The sequence below is a fragment of the Camelus bactrianus genome, chromosome 18, assembly GCF_048773025.1.
Source record: "Camelus bactrianus isolate YW-2024 breed Bactrian camel chromosome 18, ASM4877302v1, whole genome shotgun sequence".
Taxonomy (NCBI): domain Eukaryota; kingdom Metazoa; phylum Chordata; class Mammalia; order Artiodactyla; family Camelidae; genus Camelus; species Camelus bactrianus.
The window spans coordinates 9,277,538-9,292,278 of NC_133556.1; the positions used below are offsets into that span (position 1 = coordinate 9,277,538).

At 57.1% G+C, this 14,741-nt stretch overlaps 1 protein-coding gene across 1 annotated transcript in view; it reads right to left on the minus strand.

The window, feature by feature from the left end:
• Positions 1 to 591: 591 nt before the first annotated feature.
• Positions 592 to 14,741, minus strand: part of CASTOR2 (cytosolic arginine sensor for mTORC1 subunit 2) — a 51,268-nt gene continuing 37,118 nt past the window's right edge. The window contains exons 3-9 of the mRNA XM_074345969.1: positions 12,593 to 12,786; positions 11,791 to 11,923; positions 11,156 to 11,279; positions 10,293 to 10,403; positions 9,796 to 9,878; positions 6,216 to 6,310; positions 592 to 6,134 (exon numbers count right to left, since the gene is read on the minus strand). Of these exons, the coding sequence (XP_074202070.1) occupies positions 6,069 to 6,134; positions 6,216 to 6,310; positions 9,796 to 9,878; positions 10,293 to 10,403; positions 11,156 to 11,279; positions 11,791 to 11,923; positions 12,593 to 12,786 (806 nt within the window). The 3' untranslated portion in view covers positions 592 to 6,068. The remainder of the gene's footprint in view (positions 6,135 to 6,215; positions 6,311 to 9,795; positions 9,879 to 10,292; positions 10,404 to 11,155; positions 11,280 to 11,790; positions 11,924 to 12,592; positions 12,787 to 14,741) is intronic.

The following is a 14,741-nucleotide window of genomic DNA, read 5'->3' on the forward strand; positions in this document are numbered from 1 at the left end:
AGCTGCCCCACGGTGCAGCCAGAAGAGGCAGTGTCCTCCATGGGGGCTTTGGGATTCCTTTGGGCAGACTCGACGCCTTAACCCTGGCCTTCTCAACCTTGGCTGTGGAACAGAATCATCTGGGGACAGTTCTGTTTTTGACATACATTTTGCTTATTCATCAGTTGATGGACATTTGGGTTAGTTCCACTTTTTGACTATTGTGAATAACGCCAAAACATCCATGTACAAGTCTGACATTGGCCCAGCGTTTTATTTGTTTTGACCATCCCCACACAAGTATTTGGCTGGACGTGTTTTCAGTTTTCTTGGGTCAGTACATCAGAGTGGGATTGCTGGGTCTTTCAAAAGTTTCCACACCCACAGAAAGCAGGACACATAATTATTTTAAGCCTTAAGTTTTGAGGCAACTTGTTACACAGCATCGAGTAACTTAGAACGAGAGGGGCTGTATTAGAGCTATTTCCTTTCTCAGATTCTTGCTCGGCCTTCCCAGCTCCTGGCCCGTGTTCCCCCAGCCTTAGTACGGAGGATGGAGAGAGATGAGATGCAGCCCGGGTCAACACAGAATCAGGCAGACGTCAGCCAACATCGTTTTTTTCCTCCATTTTAATGAACACTTTACAAAGTACAAAATATACTGTTTTTTGGGGGGGAACATTAGGTACTTTTTTCTCTCTGTCATACAGTACATGAATCTCGAGGGTTTTGTATTTCTTCAAGAAAGAAAGAAAGCATGAGGACCCCAGGGTGCAGGGCTGCCCAGTTCTCCCCTCACCCAGACCTTGGGACAGGTGTAAGGTGTCACTTCTACTGCTGGTGACCCAGGGCATGCCGGGTGAGGGCGAGACCCAAGACGAGACCCTGGGCAGGGCAGAGACCCCTCTCAGCCCCACTGTGTATCCAGCATCCACTCAACCCCATCTCAGAATAACGGAAATGATTCTGGCAAAGAGCAAGAGGAGGGCCTGGGGTTTTGTTTGCTGTTAGCCAACCCTCCACCCCACCCCGTTTCAGAACCAACTTTGCCCAGATCTTCCTGGACCATTAACTGAACAGGTAAACTGAAGCAGTGGACAGGAAAATGCACTGCGCATGGCCTCTGTCTTGGGACCTGAATTTGGCCTGTTTTTCACTCCCCTGCCGTGTCCCACCTGTAGTCTCCCAACTTTGTTGGACGCTCTTCATGGACAAACCCCAGTAGGCGAGGTGGCACTGATCCCCAGAATCTCTCCCTATAAATACTGTCTTCAGGATTGGCTCTTCCTGGAGTTGGCCCGGCAGGTCTAGACCTTGCAGGGGCACCTCTGCCCCCTCCCCAGAGCAGTTTTAACAAAGTCAAGGGGATGGGCGGTCCCGTGATAGAGGTCTGCCACCCCTACCCTTTCAACTGTACATGTGGCCCACGGGTAAGAATGTACCAAGGTCTCAAAATACTCAGTGAGCCAGTCCCTTAACTCTGATCTGGGCTCTGCTGCTCACATACATATTAGTGGGTGTTACAGCACACGCCCACACATGTGTGTGTGTATAAACAGAACACTGTCCTGACTCCCAGCACTGCCCACTGTCACAGCATCCTCCACCTTGAACCGAGAGCCACAATCCTCCTCCCCACCAGGCTGCCCACGGAAGCCACGGGCCAGGCTGAGCCTTCTACCTCCAGTCCAGGTCACAGATGGTGCCTTCAGCCCCAAGGACAGCAGGCTGCCTCAGTCAAGAACTCCTGTCCTGCTCCGCCCGAGAAAACAGACTTCCTAGGAGGGCATGGGTTTCAAAGCTGAAGCTCGCAGCCCACCCCGTGGCTTTCTCCCCGGGTTTAGGGAGAGAGTTAAGCTTGTCCTTTTGCTCCCTCTAATTTGAAAATGAAACAAAGAAAAGAGCTGGGATGGGCTCTGAGATGGAGGAAAAGGTATCTAGCTATACCAGGGCTCAGCTCCCCTCAGGGCAAGTCCCAGCCACTCTTCCCAAGCCCGCTCTCCGCCCTCTGCCCGGCTGACCACCGTCAGCCATTGTGGTCGTTCCCGTCCTACGTGGGTCTTTAAATAGAGGGCTACTCCCCACTCCAGACCTAGCACCTCCTTGGCACAATACAGGAAACCCGAAAAGCCAAAGCCCCTGGCTTTCCGCTAGGAGACCCCATCATCCTCCACCAAGCTCCACTCACCAAGCCAACCAACACCGCCATTTCTCTGCGGTCGTGACATTGGTGTCTGGGCTGCTCCCCAGCCCTGGCTTATGTGGGCACAGATACATTGGGGGTGCTTCCTACCTACCCCTCACCGTTTTCACTCAGGAAGTGGCATCAAAAAATCCCTCAGCCACAGGGCTGCTGTGCCATCACCTGGGAGGTTCCCAAGGTCCCCTCTCTTAGCTGGGTCTGGGAAGAGCCCAGACCCAGAGGCTCAGAATGGTGGCCCAGGGTGGATGGGAACTGTGGCCAGAGGGGCTAGTGGGTGGGCAGGTTCATTTGTGATTATCAGGCAAATGGTACCCTTGGCTTGGGGTAGTGGCCTGACCTTTCCCACCTTCCCAAAGCCTCCTCTCCTGACCTCCATGGCATCCTCTGTCACCTCAGAGGGGACAAGCCCCAAATGACCAGGCATCCTCTAGATACCACATTGGTCACCGAGGACATGTTGCCTTAATGGGAGGCCCCAGCAGCCAGCTCTGGGCCACCCCCACTCCCTCCTTTCCCACTGGGGGCCTGTGGCCTTGAGCTGGTGGGAGGGGAGAATGCTGGTGCCTGGGGGGTTCTGGACCCTGAATCCTGGGAGGTCTGCGCACCTCTCGTGCTCAGATGTGTGCCCTGGGCTGAGGGCAGTGGTGTGGGCACCGCCCTACTCTGTGCTGGCTCAGGCCTGGGGCTGAAGGAGAAAGGGGGTTTCTTAGGAACCAGGGGAGCCCGCAGTGAGGGTCGAACCAAAGGGGCAGATTTCTGTAACTGGGGGCGGGGGCGAAGAGGGTGTCCACGGCTCCCCGCCTTCCTCCCTCTCCCCACTCTGTAGTGTGTAGTGATGGGGCGATCGAGGGGCAAGGGCAGCGTTCAGATGGTTTGAGCTTTCTTACTAGGGAATAGCACAGAAGCAAAAGACACACCTGGAACCCAGGTGGCAGCTCCAGGGCTGCCTGCTCACCCCCCAAACACAGCCAAGAGTGCCCAGCCCAGCAGGGTGTGCTCCTCAGACTGCCTCTGTGGGTCTGGAGACCCGGCAACCGCTGGAAATGGCTGGGGGCAGTCAGCCACCGGGAAAACCGTTCACTTTCCCCAGATGGCTGGAGATCAAACCCCTGACCACGCTGACCCCAAGGACGTGCTGGCCTCCACACACGGCTGGGGGGCAGAGGATGGGGAAGAGAGGGAGTGGGTTTCCCGGATGTCGGCTCCTGCCCCGTTGGCTGGATACACACCTGTGCAGCGGGGAGAGCCGAGTCCTTGCACCAGCCCCTCCTGGAAACGTCAAGGGCATCCACCCACTTCTCAGAGAGGCAGGGCCTGTCCCCAGGATGACACCTGGGAAACGAACCTGAGCTTTCTACCTTGCAGGTGAAAGAAACCAGGTGAGCCATCAGTGATCAAGGGTGCGGGGAGCAGACCTGGACGGAAACCCAGAGGGTGACCGTCCAGCTGACCCAGGTCTTCAGGTCGAGAGGACTGGCAAGGGGGCCGTTCTGTTCCAAAGCAAGAAATTCCAACTGCTCCTCCCTCCGTGCTGCTGTCCCCCAATAAAACAAGGGTGTCTGGGGGCCTTGGTGGTAGAAATGGGGGGGTGGGGTGGGAAGGAGCCAAATCCTACTTTCAAGGGAGACTCGGGGAGGAGAGGGTAGGGACCCTCAACACGCACCCCGGGGCTCAGTTCCTGGGCTGCTGGTTTAGTTTTTCTCAAGTCAGGGCCGAGGCCGCCAGTCGGCTTCTCTAATAATCGTATTGCCTGTATACTTGAATTAAAAATATATGGTGGCTCAAAATGTGCCTGTGTGCATGGCAGACACAGCGGGGCACGCCCACACACACGCGCACGGACACACAGTGGAGTCTGTGTCCACGTACTGCGCACACACCCGTGCACGCGCTCTCACGCTATATATTAACATATATTGCTCAAGTATATATGCTATTTACAGTATATATCTATATCAACATAAAACACAGGTATTTATATGTGTGTACAATATACGTCCTAGGGGGTCTGGGGCACACGTTTCTGGGGGGCACGGGGCCGACACTGGCTCGGCGGGAGGAGAGGCGGGGAGGGGACACGGTGAGGGGAGCCGACGGGAGGGGGTCTGGAGAGACGCGCCACGGAAAAATCAAGGCCTTCCAAGGACACAAAGGGGACTCGGGGCCTGAAGGGCCACCCCCATTTTGGAACCAGCAAAGTATTGACACGTTTTGGTTGTTTTGGAGTTTTGTGCAAAATGAGTCAACTTAAAAAAAAGAAAAGTGGGTTCCGAATCAGTGCTGGAGCCCTGAATGCCTGCAAGGACCTAGATGCACAGCTCCCCCACCTGGTGGGCTTGCAGGGCTCAGAGGGTCCCGCGCGGCTCGCATGTCACCAGGCCAAGAGAAGGTCCCTTCTCCGAGCACACACGTCAGCTGCTGCCCGAGCGCCGAGGAGGGCCCCTCAGGTCCTGCTCGCTTGGAAAGCCCTTCCAGCTGGGGAGGAGGCACGGGAGTCACCCCATTGTCCATGGGGGCTGGCCTGCCACCTGGCTTTCCACCTCCTTGTGGCCCTCAGGGCCCCTCAGATGCTCAGAACGACTCTGCCTGGGCACCTGTCCGTGGGACTGGCTGGGCAGCCCTGTGTAGGGGGCCCTGGGGACCTGTCTCATAGCAGACCTCTGCTCCCAGCTCCCTGCCGCAGAGGCCCCCGAGGCAGCTCCAGCTCCCTGTGCCCGAGCCCGGCCCCACAGGGTGCCAGCCAAGCAATGTCAAGCTCTGGGCCCCCAGCGGCCTCAGAGGGCCCTGTCCCCTGAGGCTGCTGCCGCCCGCAGCCTGGGTGCAAACACATTAAATAAGAAACTAAAATAAGGTACGGCTTTCGCTATTAAGGCTCAGATAAGCTGCCTCCTAGGTCGTGTACTCATGAACGCCACGGTCCCTGGACTGAGAGACAGGTGGGCAGGTGAGTTGGGGGCAGAGGCCTTCTGTGTTTCCCCCAAAAGTGGGGTGGGAGCGGGGGGAGTGGGCAGGATGATGGGGGAGCCCTGTGCTGGTCTAGTCAGCTGCTGGGGAGGTGGGGGTGACCTAAGAAACCCCAGGCCCCGAATGCTGGGGATGTCCCCACTTGGGGGAACCGAGGCTCTGCCTGCCCAAGAAGGAAAGGCAGAGGGGGTAGGAGCTTGTGCCCCAGGCTGGGGGGGTGTCTCCCGGGAACCCCCTCCCCCAGGCCTGAGTGCTTGTGATGGGGTCTGGACAGGGCCCCCTTGGCAGTCTTGCTGGGAGTCAGGGCACAGGCCCTGCGGTTGGCAGGCAAGGTGGCTGGCGTTCCCTCCCTCAACTCAAGTCCCCACCCGAGCTCCCTCGGAGCCTCGCCAGCACAGGACCAGAGGGCCGCCCACTGGCCTCCACTCTGCAGGAACAAGGGAACCAGAGACCAGCGACCACAGCGTGGTCTCACGAGGGCCTACCGGGCTCCGTGAACTCAGCCCCGCTCAGCCAGCCCCCCAGGATGACACAAGAATCGGTACCCTAGTGTCTTGTAGAAGGCGCCAGCTTCCTTCGGCGTCTGCCCCAAGCTGTGGGCAAGGTTGGATGGGGAGGTGGGTCAGCTCACAAGCTCCCTGGGCCTCAGACATCATTTTCTGGGGCAGGGGTGGGAGGAGAAGGTGCAGTGTTCTCTGGAGGGTCTGGGGGCTCCAGGAAGGCAGGAGGGCAAGGGGAGACCTTGGCATGGCCCTCAGGCCTAAGGGAAGGGTCAGCCGTTGGAGGTGTCTCCCAGAGGCCCCTGCTTTGGGGTCCCCGGGGCTGATTTTCCAGTCTGTTGAGAAATACTGCATGAAGAGTCTTCGGGGTGGGGCCGGGCCCAGGCCTGGGGGGCGGCCGGAGGGGAGCGGAGCAGGCCCTCCTAATGCTTCTCTGCTTGGCTGACTTTCAGGGCGCTGATGACACCGTTGATGTTCTCTTCTGGTACCTGCAGGGGCGGGAGGGAGTGAACACCTGTGAGCCCCTGGAACCAGCTTCTCCTGCGCCAGGGCGGGTGCTAGATACTCACCAGTGCGTGGTCAAACTTGAAAGTACTGATGTAGTAGGCGGGGATGTCTGCAGCAGCCAGGGGCTCGGAGATCTGGGCCACAATGCCGCACTCATCTGGGGACAGAGGTGGGGACCTCGCTCAGCCTCCTCCCTACCCCGTCACCCAGCACATCCTTGGCCCTCCTTGCTCTCCAGCTTCTCCATCCTTCTGCTGGCAGTGCCTGCCCTGCACCCAGTCTTCCCAGAGACTCCCCACCCCACGCCCTGAAGGCTTAGTGCACAGGCCCCTCCATCCAGCAGCCTTCTCTGACCTCCTTGGCCAGTGAAGAGCTCTCTATCCTCAGGGCGCCACAGAACCCAGCTCTAACTGGGATCATCTGCCTGTTTCCGTGCGTTGCACATGGGATTCACCTTCCCTGCCACCTTGCGAGTTCTCTAAGACAGAGCAGGAGGCAGTGTGCGTAAAAAGGGGACATGGGTCCAGGCCCCCTTTTCTGTTGCTCTGACTCTTTTCTAGCCAGATGATGTGGCCAAATCAAGCCATCTGAGCCTCAGTTTCCTCATCTGAGTCCCTCCTGGGTAAAGGTCCCTGCCTGTCCTAAAGGCAGTCAGGCAGCTGATCACAAGGAATGTGATTTCTCCTTCTAAATCTTCAAAGCAGTGGCGCTTTCTGGTCTCCCCCAAACCTCAGCCAATAAGGTGGCCTTGGGGTTGCCTGGCGATGGTCCTCCACCAACCTCCACCTTTCTCCCTGATTTGAAGGCACCATGCAAAGCTTCCTCCTACAGGAAGACCTCCAGGATCTGAGGACCACTGTTCTCCATCAACACAATACCTCAAATGCGTCTGGCAATGATGCATTTCCCCAACACTGTCCCCACTGAGTGGGAGAGTCCAATCTGGCCACCAGCTCCCCATGGGATTCTGAGGCCTGAGCCTGGGCATCAACCTGAGGTCCAGCCTTCCTCCACTGCCATCAGCGCCTAAAGCATCCTCTGCACCCCTTCACTCCCTGGTCCTGGTCCTGCTCGTCAGCCCGTCCTGGGACCCAGGAGGTGACTTCACAGGTCTCTCAAGTTTCCGCTTTCTGCTCGGTCTCCCGGGGCTCCTGGATGGAGGCCCCTTCGGTGGCTGTTCAGGCCTTGTGACTGCCTGGGGTGCTATTTAGTGGAGACCGGTTGTATCCTAAGATCCTTTAGCTACAGACACATTCATTTTTATTCCTACAAAAGGGGGGTGGGTAGGAGATTAGGGTCTAGAATGGTGCCTTTCCAACCGTGCGTGGTCACGGTGACCCATGTGGGATATCAATTTAGAAGACTGGTGACCAGCATTTTACAAAATGACAATAGAAAAGGATAGTATTGGAGTGAGCTGAGTTTTGTGAAAACTGTAGAGTTGTCTGTGTATGTGCATCCTGGGCTGTGATGGAAAACATATTTATCCCAAACTGTGGTCAAAAACATATGGAATCCACCAAGCTAGAATCTTTCAGATTCGCAATAAGTTATTTTTCTTGCAGGGCTATTTACAGCTATTAGCCTGGTGCTAAACCCCTCCACATCCTGGAAGGCAGATGCAGCTGCTGCCCGCCAGGTTCACGGTGCTGTTCCTTGCAGTCTTCCCTAGGGCCGCCCAGAACAGCCCACAGCAACACGCAGAGGGTAAGACAGCTGAGTTTCATCTGCTCTCTCCACCTTGATTCTCCCTTCATCCTGACTTTCTTTTTTCTGTAATATTATTATACTGAGTGTATTCTGGTAAACTCCGAACCAAAGCTGGAAATAAAAAGACAAGCCGATGTGCACGTATTCCTGCTTCTTGCCTGAGTCTCCTCCCCAGTGATGCCTGGCTGACCCTCCTGCTCTGCTGGTCCCTCTACCTTCAGGAAGAAATGGTGACAGACCCATTGGTCTGGCATCAGGACCCTGCCCCTCTGCCTGTGATGACCCAATGAGGCTCCTCTCCCACTGTTTCTACTGTGGAGAGGTGCCTCTGTGTCACACCTCCCTCTGTTGGCACTGCCCTCTCCTCCCCATCAGTGGGGTAAATATCTGCTGGTCAGCTCTGGAGCCACCTCCTCCGGGAAGCCTTCCTTTCCTTGACATTCTCCAAGCCTTACACATGACAGTGACAGCAACTGCTGCTTGCAACCAGTTGGTGTAACTGACACGTTGCGGAGCGTTCAGAACCACCCTGAAGCAGCATCCACTGTCATCCTTATTTTACAGGTCAGGAAACAGAGGCTCCCAGGTTAACGGCACCCCCGAGGTCACCCTGGTTTCCTTCAGCCTTCTTCACTGGCGACCTTTCCTCTGGGTGACTCAGTCTCCACATCCCCATGGCCCTGAACTGGGCAGCGAACGTGGGTAGGAGAAATGCTGGGGTCTGTGGAGAATGTAGGTAGGAGAAATGCTGGGGTCTTGGAGAAGGCAGCCTGAGAGACAGGCTGAAGCCCCGGGTCGGACCAGGAGCCCTCAGTATACGTGTCCTAGCACTCCACAGAGCAGCCCACTACCCTGCCCCCAGGATGCTCTGGCTTTGGCCTTGATGTGAGCAGTTAGGGGGTGCTGTCCAGTCGTGGAGTTACTGTTCCTCTGTGACCTTGCTGACAGAAAGGCACAGGCAGGCGGCAGAACCTGGCTCCCTCATGGACCCGTTGCCCCCAGGGTCAAAATGCCCTGCTACCTCTGTGTCCTGTCCCAGGAGCAGAGCCCCCAGGGCTGACCTGATGGCCCTGGAGCAGTCTGTCCTTAACTGAAACACTCTATGCTCTGTCTATGGGAAGTCAGGGTTTACCGACCCCACCAGGGCTGGCTGAGGGGTGCTCCCTGGAAACAACCATCCTGTGATTTACCAAGACCCTCTTCTGGGCACAAGCTTTTTGGTCTGCCAAGTCTAGCCCAAAGAAATCATTTCTATTACCAAGAAAAAGCTCGCTGCAGTCACCACAACAGGGCCAGCAGCCTACACCCGATTCTGGGAGAATCAGTACCGCATGGCCCTTCTAACTGAGGGGTCTGAGACCATGGCTCCTTGGAAAATGCTCATGGGACAAACTATCTCCCAAAGACAGTTTGGACAATTGTGGACATTGAGGCTAGACTGAGTCTTAGGGAATTCGTGTGAATTTTCTCCGACGGGATCAGGTCACTATGGGTACACAGGGAGAAGTGCTTCTTCCCTGGGACAGAAAAGGTGAGGTATTTAGTGGGTGAGGGGCTGGGACGTCTGAGTTTTACTGAGAGATGGACAGTAATTATGTGAAAGAAACTCATTAAAAATGACAGCAGTCATTAGCTGTCAACAGTGGGACTGAGGAGTGATTTTTTTTTTTTCCTCTTCAATTTTTACCATGTCCCCAGTGTTCTAATTACAAGCAGGTTTTAATTTTCGAGTTGGGGGAAATGAGTGCTGTGGTTGAAGCCGCTCCTCCCATCCTCTGGAGGCCAGTGCTTCCTGTCGTTCAAAGGTTAAGGGACCGTGGGCAGTGGGGACCTCAGTCTCCCCATCTATACCAGGGGTACAGGTGCATCAGCAGTGCTGGCCCACCCCCACCCCCCAACCCCCGTCCCAGTGCTGAAGTCCGTGGGGCTCACCGAATCCCAGGGGCTGTCCTCCAATCCGCACCATCTTCCAGAGCTCTCCGGATGCGCTCGTGAACAACAGGTTACTAGGAAACCTTAAACGGGAGTGAGCAATGTTGGGATGGATGTTCATCCCCAGATGTTAACCATGCTCCCTCCGCCAGCCCTTCCTGCACCGTCCCCTGCCCCTGGGGCACTCAGTGCAGGGCCAGAGCGAGGGGGTGGCTGGCCTGAGCTCAGGGGTCCCAAGGGGCCTCCCGAGCCCTCGACGCACTCGTTGTGTAGCTCCCTCATCTGGGGGCGGGCAGGATGGGGACAGGAATGCAAGGCAGGGGCCGGATTTTGGAACAACTGCCCTCTTTGCTCGGACTGGTCAGGTTACCTCTCCCCAGCTCTAGACGGGGGGCTGAGGGACAAACAGTGATGGATGACACTGGGTGACCCATGGTCTTTTAGGGCAGGGTGGGTGACATGCCCATCACAAGCCCCCTCCACCCTGGCCAGCTCACCTCTGCTGGGTCTGCACGTCCATCACCAGGGAGATGTAGCCCTCGATGAGGGAGAAGGAGAAGAAGCGGATGTGGCCGCAGTCGTCACCGGCTGCCATGGGGTCCTTCACCCTGGGGGCCGAGAGAGCTGGTGAGGGGTGGCGTGGGGCCCCTGCTACACCGTGACCCCTGCCCAGCCCGCCTGCTCTGCCCATCAGCCTCAGGGTGCTGGGGAGAGCACCAGCCTGGCCAAGTCCTGGCTCTGATCCTGCCTCACTGGGGGACCCTGAGCCAATGCCCCCCATCGGTCTCCTTCTCTGTGAAATGTGAATGATTCCACGGCATTCATGGAGGTGAGCACCGCACTTCACAGTGCTGGGACCCAGCTGGCCCTCGGCGCAGGTGACACTTGCCCGGTGTCTCTGTCCCTGTGTTGGCCCACATCTCAGGGCACACACAGCCTGTGGTCACTGTCAGCTTGCTGGACCCCGGCCCCACCCCACCTGGTGTTGGCTTAAACTTAAAATCTGCTTTATGGAAAATTGCAAAACCTGGCATCCACCAAATGAAAAAACTTGAGTTCCTGGCTCTTCAAGTGACTAGGCTCGCCCTTGGAGCTCAGGGGACAGGGGGTGTTTGTCACATCTACATGTGGGCTGGGGGCTTCACCAAGCTTTGGGGCTCCCAGGGAAGAATGGCTCCCCTCTTAGAATGGGGCTTTGGGGTAGAGCCATGACTTCCCCTCTTAGACTAGTTTCCAGGGCTGGTCTGTGCCTCACCCCCGAGACTGGCTCCCAGAGCAGATTTGTGCCTCCCCTCTCAGACGCGAGTTCTAAGCAGACCCACATTGCCCCTCAGCCCAGCCTGCAGCCCCTCACTCCTACCCGTTGGAGTAGAACATGACGTCCATGAGGAGGGTGGCAACAGCAGGCAGTGTGTCGGGGTCCAGGCTGGTGACGCAGAACCTGTTGCTTGGGCTGGACAGGGGGTGGATGACGGGCCTCTGGACTGCGAGGGCACAGACATCAGGCGCTGAGCGGGGACGGGAGGAGCAGCGGGGCAGTGGGAGGGCCCAGGAACAGAGGTGGGGGCAGCAGCAGCTGCTCTGGGGAGGACAGGCTGCAGGCCCTGTGAAATCTGGCCCCCATCACCACCTAAAGCTCTCCTGATTCTCCAGGCTTACCTCTAGGGCCCAGGACCTTTGCACATGCCATGCCAGCTGCCTAGAACGCCCTTTCCAACCTTCACCACTTGGGTTAGCTCCTATTTGTGCTCCAAGCTTCAGCTTGAGAGTCACTGGCTTTAGAGGCCTGCCCTGATACCCCAGGTCAGGTTAGGGGTGGCCTCTGGCCATCGCTGGCTGCACCCTCGCTAGACTTTGGGCATAAGGTCTGACCAGGACTGTTGTACTGTGTTATGCCTGGCCCTCAACTGATGCTCTAAGAACGGGGCTGCCCTGGCACAGGACCTGATAACTTCTTGATGTCTCTCTGCACAGATCCCTCCTCCCTCAACTCACCCATCTTGGGCTTCACAAAGCCATTGGTGATGCCAAGATTCTCAGCTGCCACCGTCTCGCCATTGACAACCCGCAGGATGGTGAACTCTGATGACAAGGTGTGGGTGACGAAGGGCAGGTCCCGCTCTCGCACCTGGGGATGGGGAGTCAAGGATGTAAGTGTCCCATGGTCCCTGGATGGAGTGGGCCTGGAGGCACTGGCCCCTTCACTCTGAGATTTGAGATTCTGTACCCAGAACCAGCTTCCTTCATTCTTGTCTCTCACTGTCCTGGTGGGGGACAGGAGCCCAGGACCAGGGCATGTGCTTTCCCAGGAGCAGCAGGGAGGACACAGAGGGGAGGAGACTGTGCCGAGGGCTAGGAGGTACAGGTCCACGTCCCACTCTATACTCTTGAGTGTGGTGCCCAGATCTGTCTCCAGCCCTCCCAGGCCCATGCTCTGGAGGGTGGCCAGGCCCCACAGGAGACAAGCAAGAATGACACGGTGGCCAGGAGTTGCTGCTGGCTCCGTGACCAGACACCCCAGGAGGGGTATGGGATTGGTGAGCCAGATGTCCAGCTGGGAGGGGGCCCCACCCACATGTCCCCAGCCCTCACTGCCTGGCCTCCAGCTCAAACTAAGCTTGGTCCACACAAAAGGCAGACGGTGAGGCTGGGCCTAGGCCATGCTGACAGAGGACTAACGACCCGAGGTACCCTTGACCTCTCTCTGCCTGTGACCCGAGGTGGGTGACAGACTCTGCAGACCGCGTCTGTGGAGTGCCCACAGTGCCCAAGGCCCTCAGCACGGGCCGCGGCTTACCAGAATGAAGTCCGTCTGGTAGGTGGAGAGCATGAACACGGAGATGTTCTGGTCAGCCAGCGGGGCGATGACTGACTTGGCGATCTTGGTCACGCCGATGGGCTGGGAGCTGGAGAAGCTGCCGCCGCCTGACACCACGTTGAGGGCCAGCCAGGTGGCATCAGCCACACTCAAGTGCTCTGAGGAGGGCAGCTCTGGACGGGGACAAGGCAGGCAGGCCTGTGACTGATAAGCCCCAGTTGTGTGACCTCGGCCAGCACACCCTCGGAAACTCAGTGCCCCCATCCATCAAAGGAGGATGGGATCGGCCTCAAATGTCCCATCCTGGGAGAACAGAGCAGGGAAGGCCCTCAGAGGCCTCTGGATGTGCCAGGCAGCTCAGCAGGGCGGGAACCCCAGGGACGAGTAGTTTGTCTGTGTTGGGCCTCAGTCTCCCCAGCTGTAAAACGGTGAGCACTTGGCAGTAATGACTGTGTTATTTCCGGACTTTTCACACATCACAGTCGCCTGCCCAAACCCACCCCACACCAGGGCTGCTATTCCCACGGTCCATGTGACAAACCAGAACTCTGAGGGGCTGGTGACTTACCCAAGATCACTTAGAGAATAACAGAGCCAGGATTCAAACCCAGGTCTGACTTATAAACAGACCCTCATGCTCCATGCTGGGCACCACCTGGGAAGAAGGGCAAGGTCCCCAACAAGGGCGGAGGCTGAGCGACCCCGACACTGGTGAGTTAAGGGGGCTGTGATGACATGATGATGCCCAAGGGAAGCTGGGCTGGCCTCAGGCAAGAGGGCCCCTACCCGCCCAGCTCCGGTCACCATGGCGAGTGCAGCCCAGGGAGCCCGCTGGGCCTGCTGGCTGGGAAGGGCTAGTCCTCTGCCAGGCTGGCTGGAGGGGCAGAAGGTTTGCCAGGGAAGGGAAGGGAGTTGGGGAGGGGAGCAGAAGGAACAGTTTTAAAAGGACCTGACCTCGGGCTTCCACACCCAGTCTGTCCACCTGTTATCTGGGGTGTCAAAAGACAGACTTCTCAGCCCCAGGACTGCCAGAGGAAACACGTTCCACAGAACTGGGGGTCCCAGCTCAATCCTGAAATTCTAAGGGCCCTGGACCTGGCCATGGAGGGGACTTCCTGGGGGGAGCTTTGTGAGCCCCCAACCCTGCCGTCTTAAGCAGAGACAGCCCCAGGAGCCACTGAGGGCTGGGTGCCCCGATGGTCCTATCATCTGAAACACCATTTTGATATAGTAATAAACAAAATATTAGTAAACATATTTAATGATAAAAATGTAAATGCCCCTTTCCATTAGGGCAGAACCCCTCAAGCCTTCTTGGGAAAAATCTGGGAGGGTCCTTTATGTCACCACATGCTAACACAACAGGGCCATGTCAGCTTTTGTGAACCTGTCCTCTGCCTGCCTAGTCCAAGTTCTTCACAATTCAGAACTGCCCAGTGGCTTCCCATGTCCTCTGGAGTAAAAGCCAAAGACCCTGTGACGCTGGGACCCAGCGCTGTTCGAGAGGGCTTTCTGGGATGAGGGAGACGGTCTACACCGGCGTTGTCCAAAGCGGTAGCCACTCACCCCATGCGGCTACAGAGCACTTGAAATGTGGCTAGTGCTACAGAAGAAATACAGCTTTAAGTTTTATTTATCTTAGTTCATTTAAATGCCCATAGCCACCTTGGGTGAGTGGCTACCTCAAGTCTATGACTGGCCCCACTAGCAGGTCAGCTCCCCCAGGGCGGCGGTCCTGATTGGCATTGTTTTCTGCTATTCTCAGTGCCTGGCACACGGAGACTGCAAACAAACGGATGAGGAGGAACACGGGCAGCTATCCCTGCCTCTCTACTCTGTCCAGGCCCCTGTTCCCACCCATCTACCCTGTCTGCTCCCCCCAGCCCCTCAGCTCAGTCTCTGCGGTCACGGCTTGGTCCCACTGCCAGACCCTGGGCGGGAGGTGGCCTCTGACATCATCCCCTAGTCCTATACCCGACTTTCCAGGATCAGGAAAGCCAGTGCCATCCCGAGACACTGCCAACTTCTTTGACTTCTCAGTCCACCAGTGGGGACTGAGCAGAATGCGGTCCATTTGCTCAGAGACATATGTACACTGGCTCTGAGAAGCCAGCTGCTTCCCCATTTC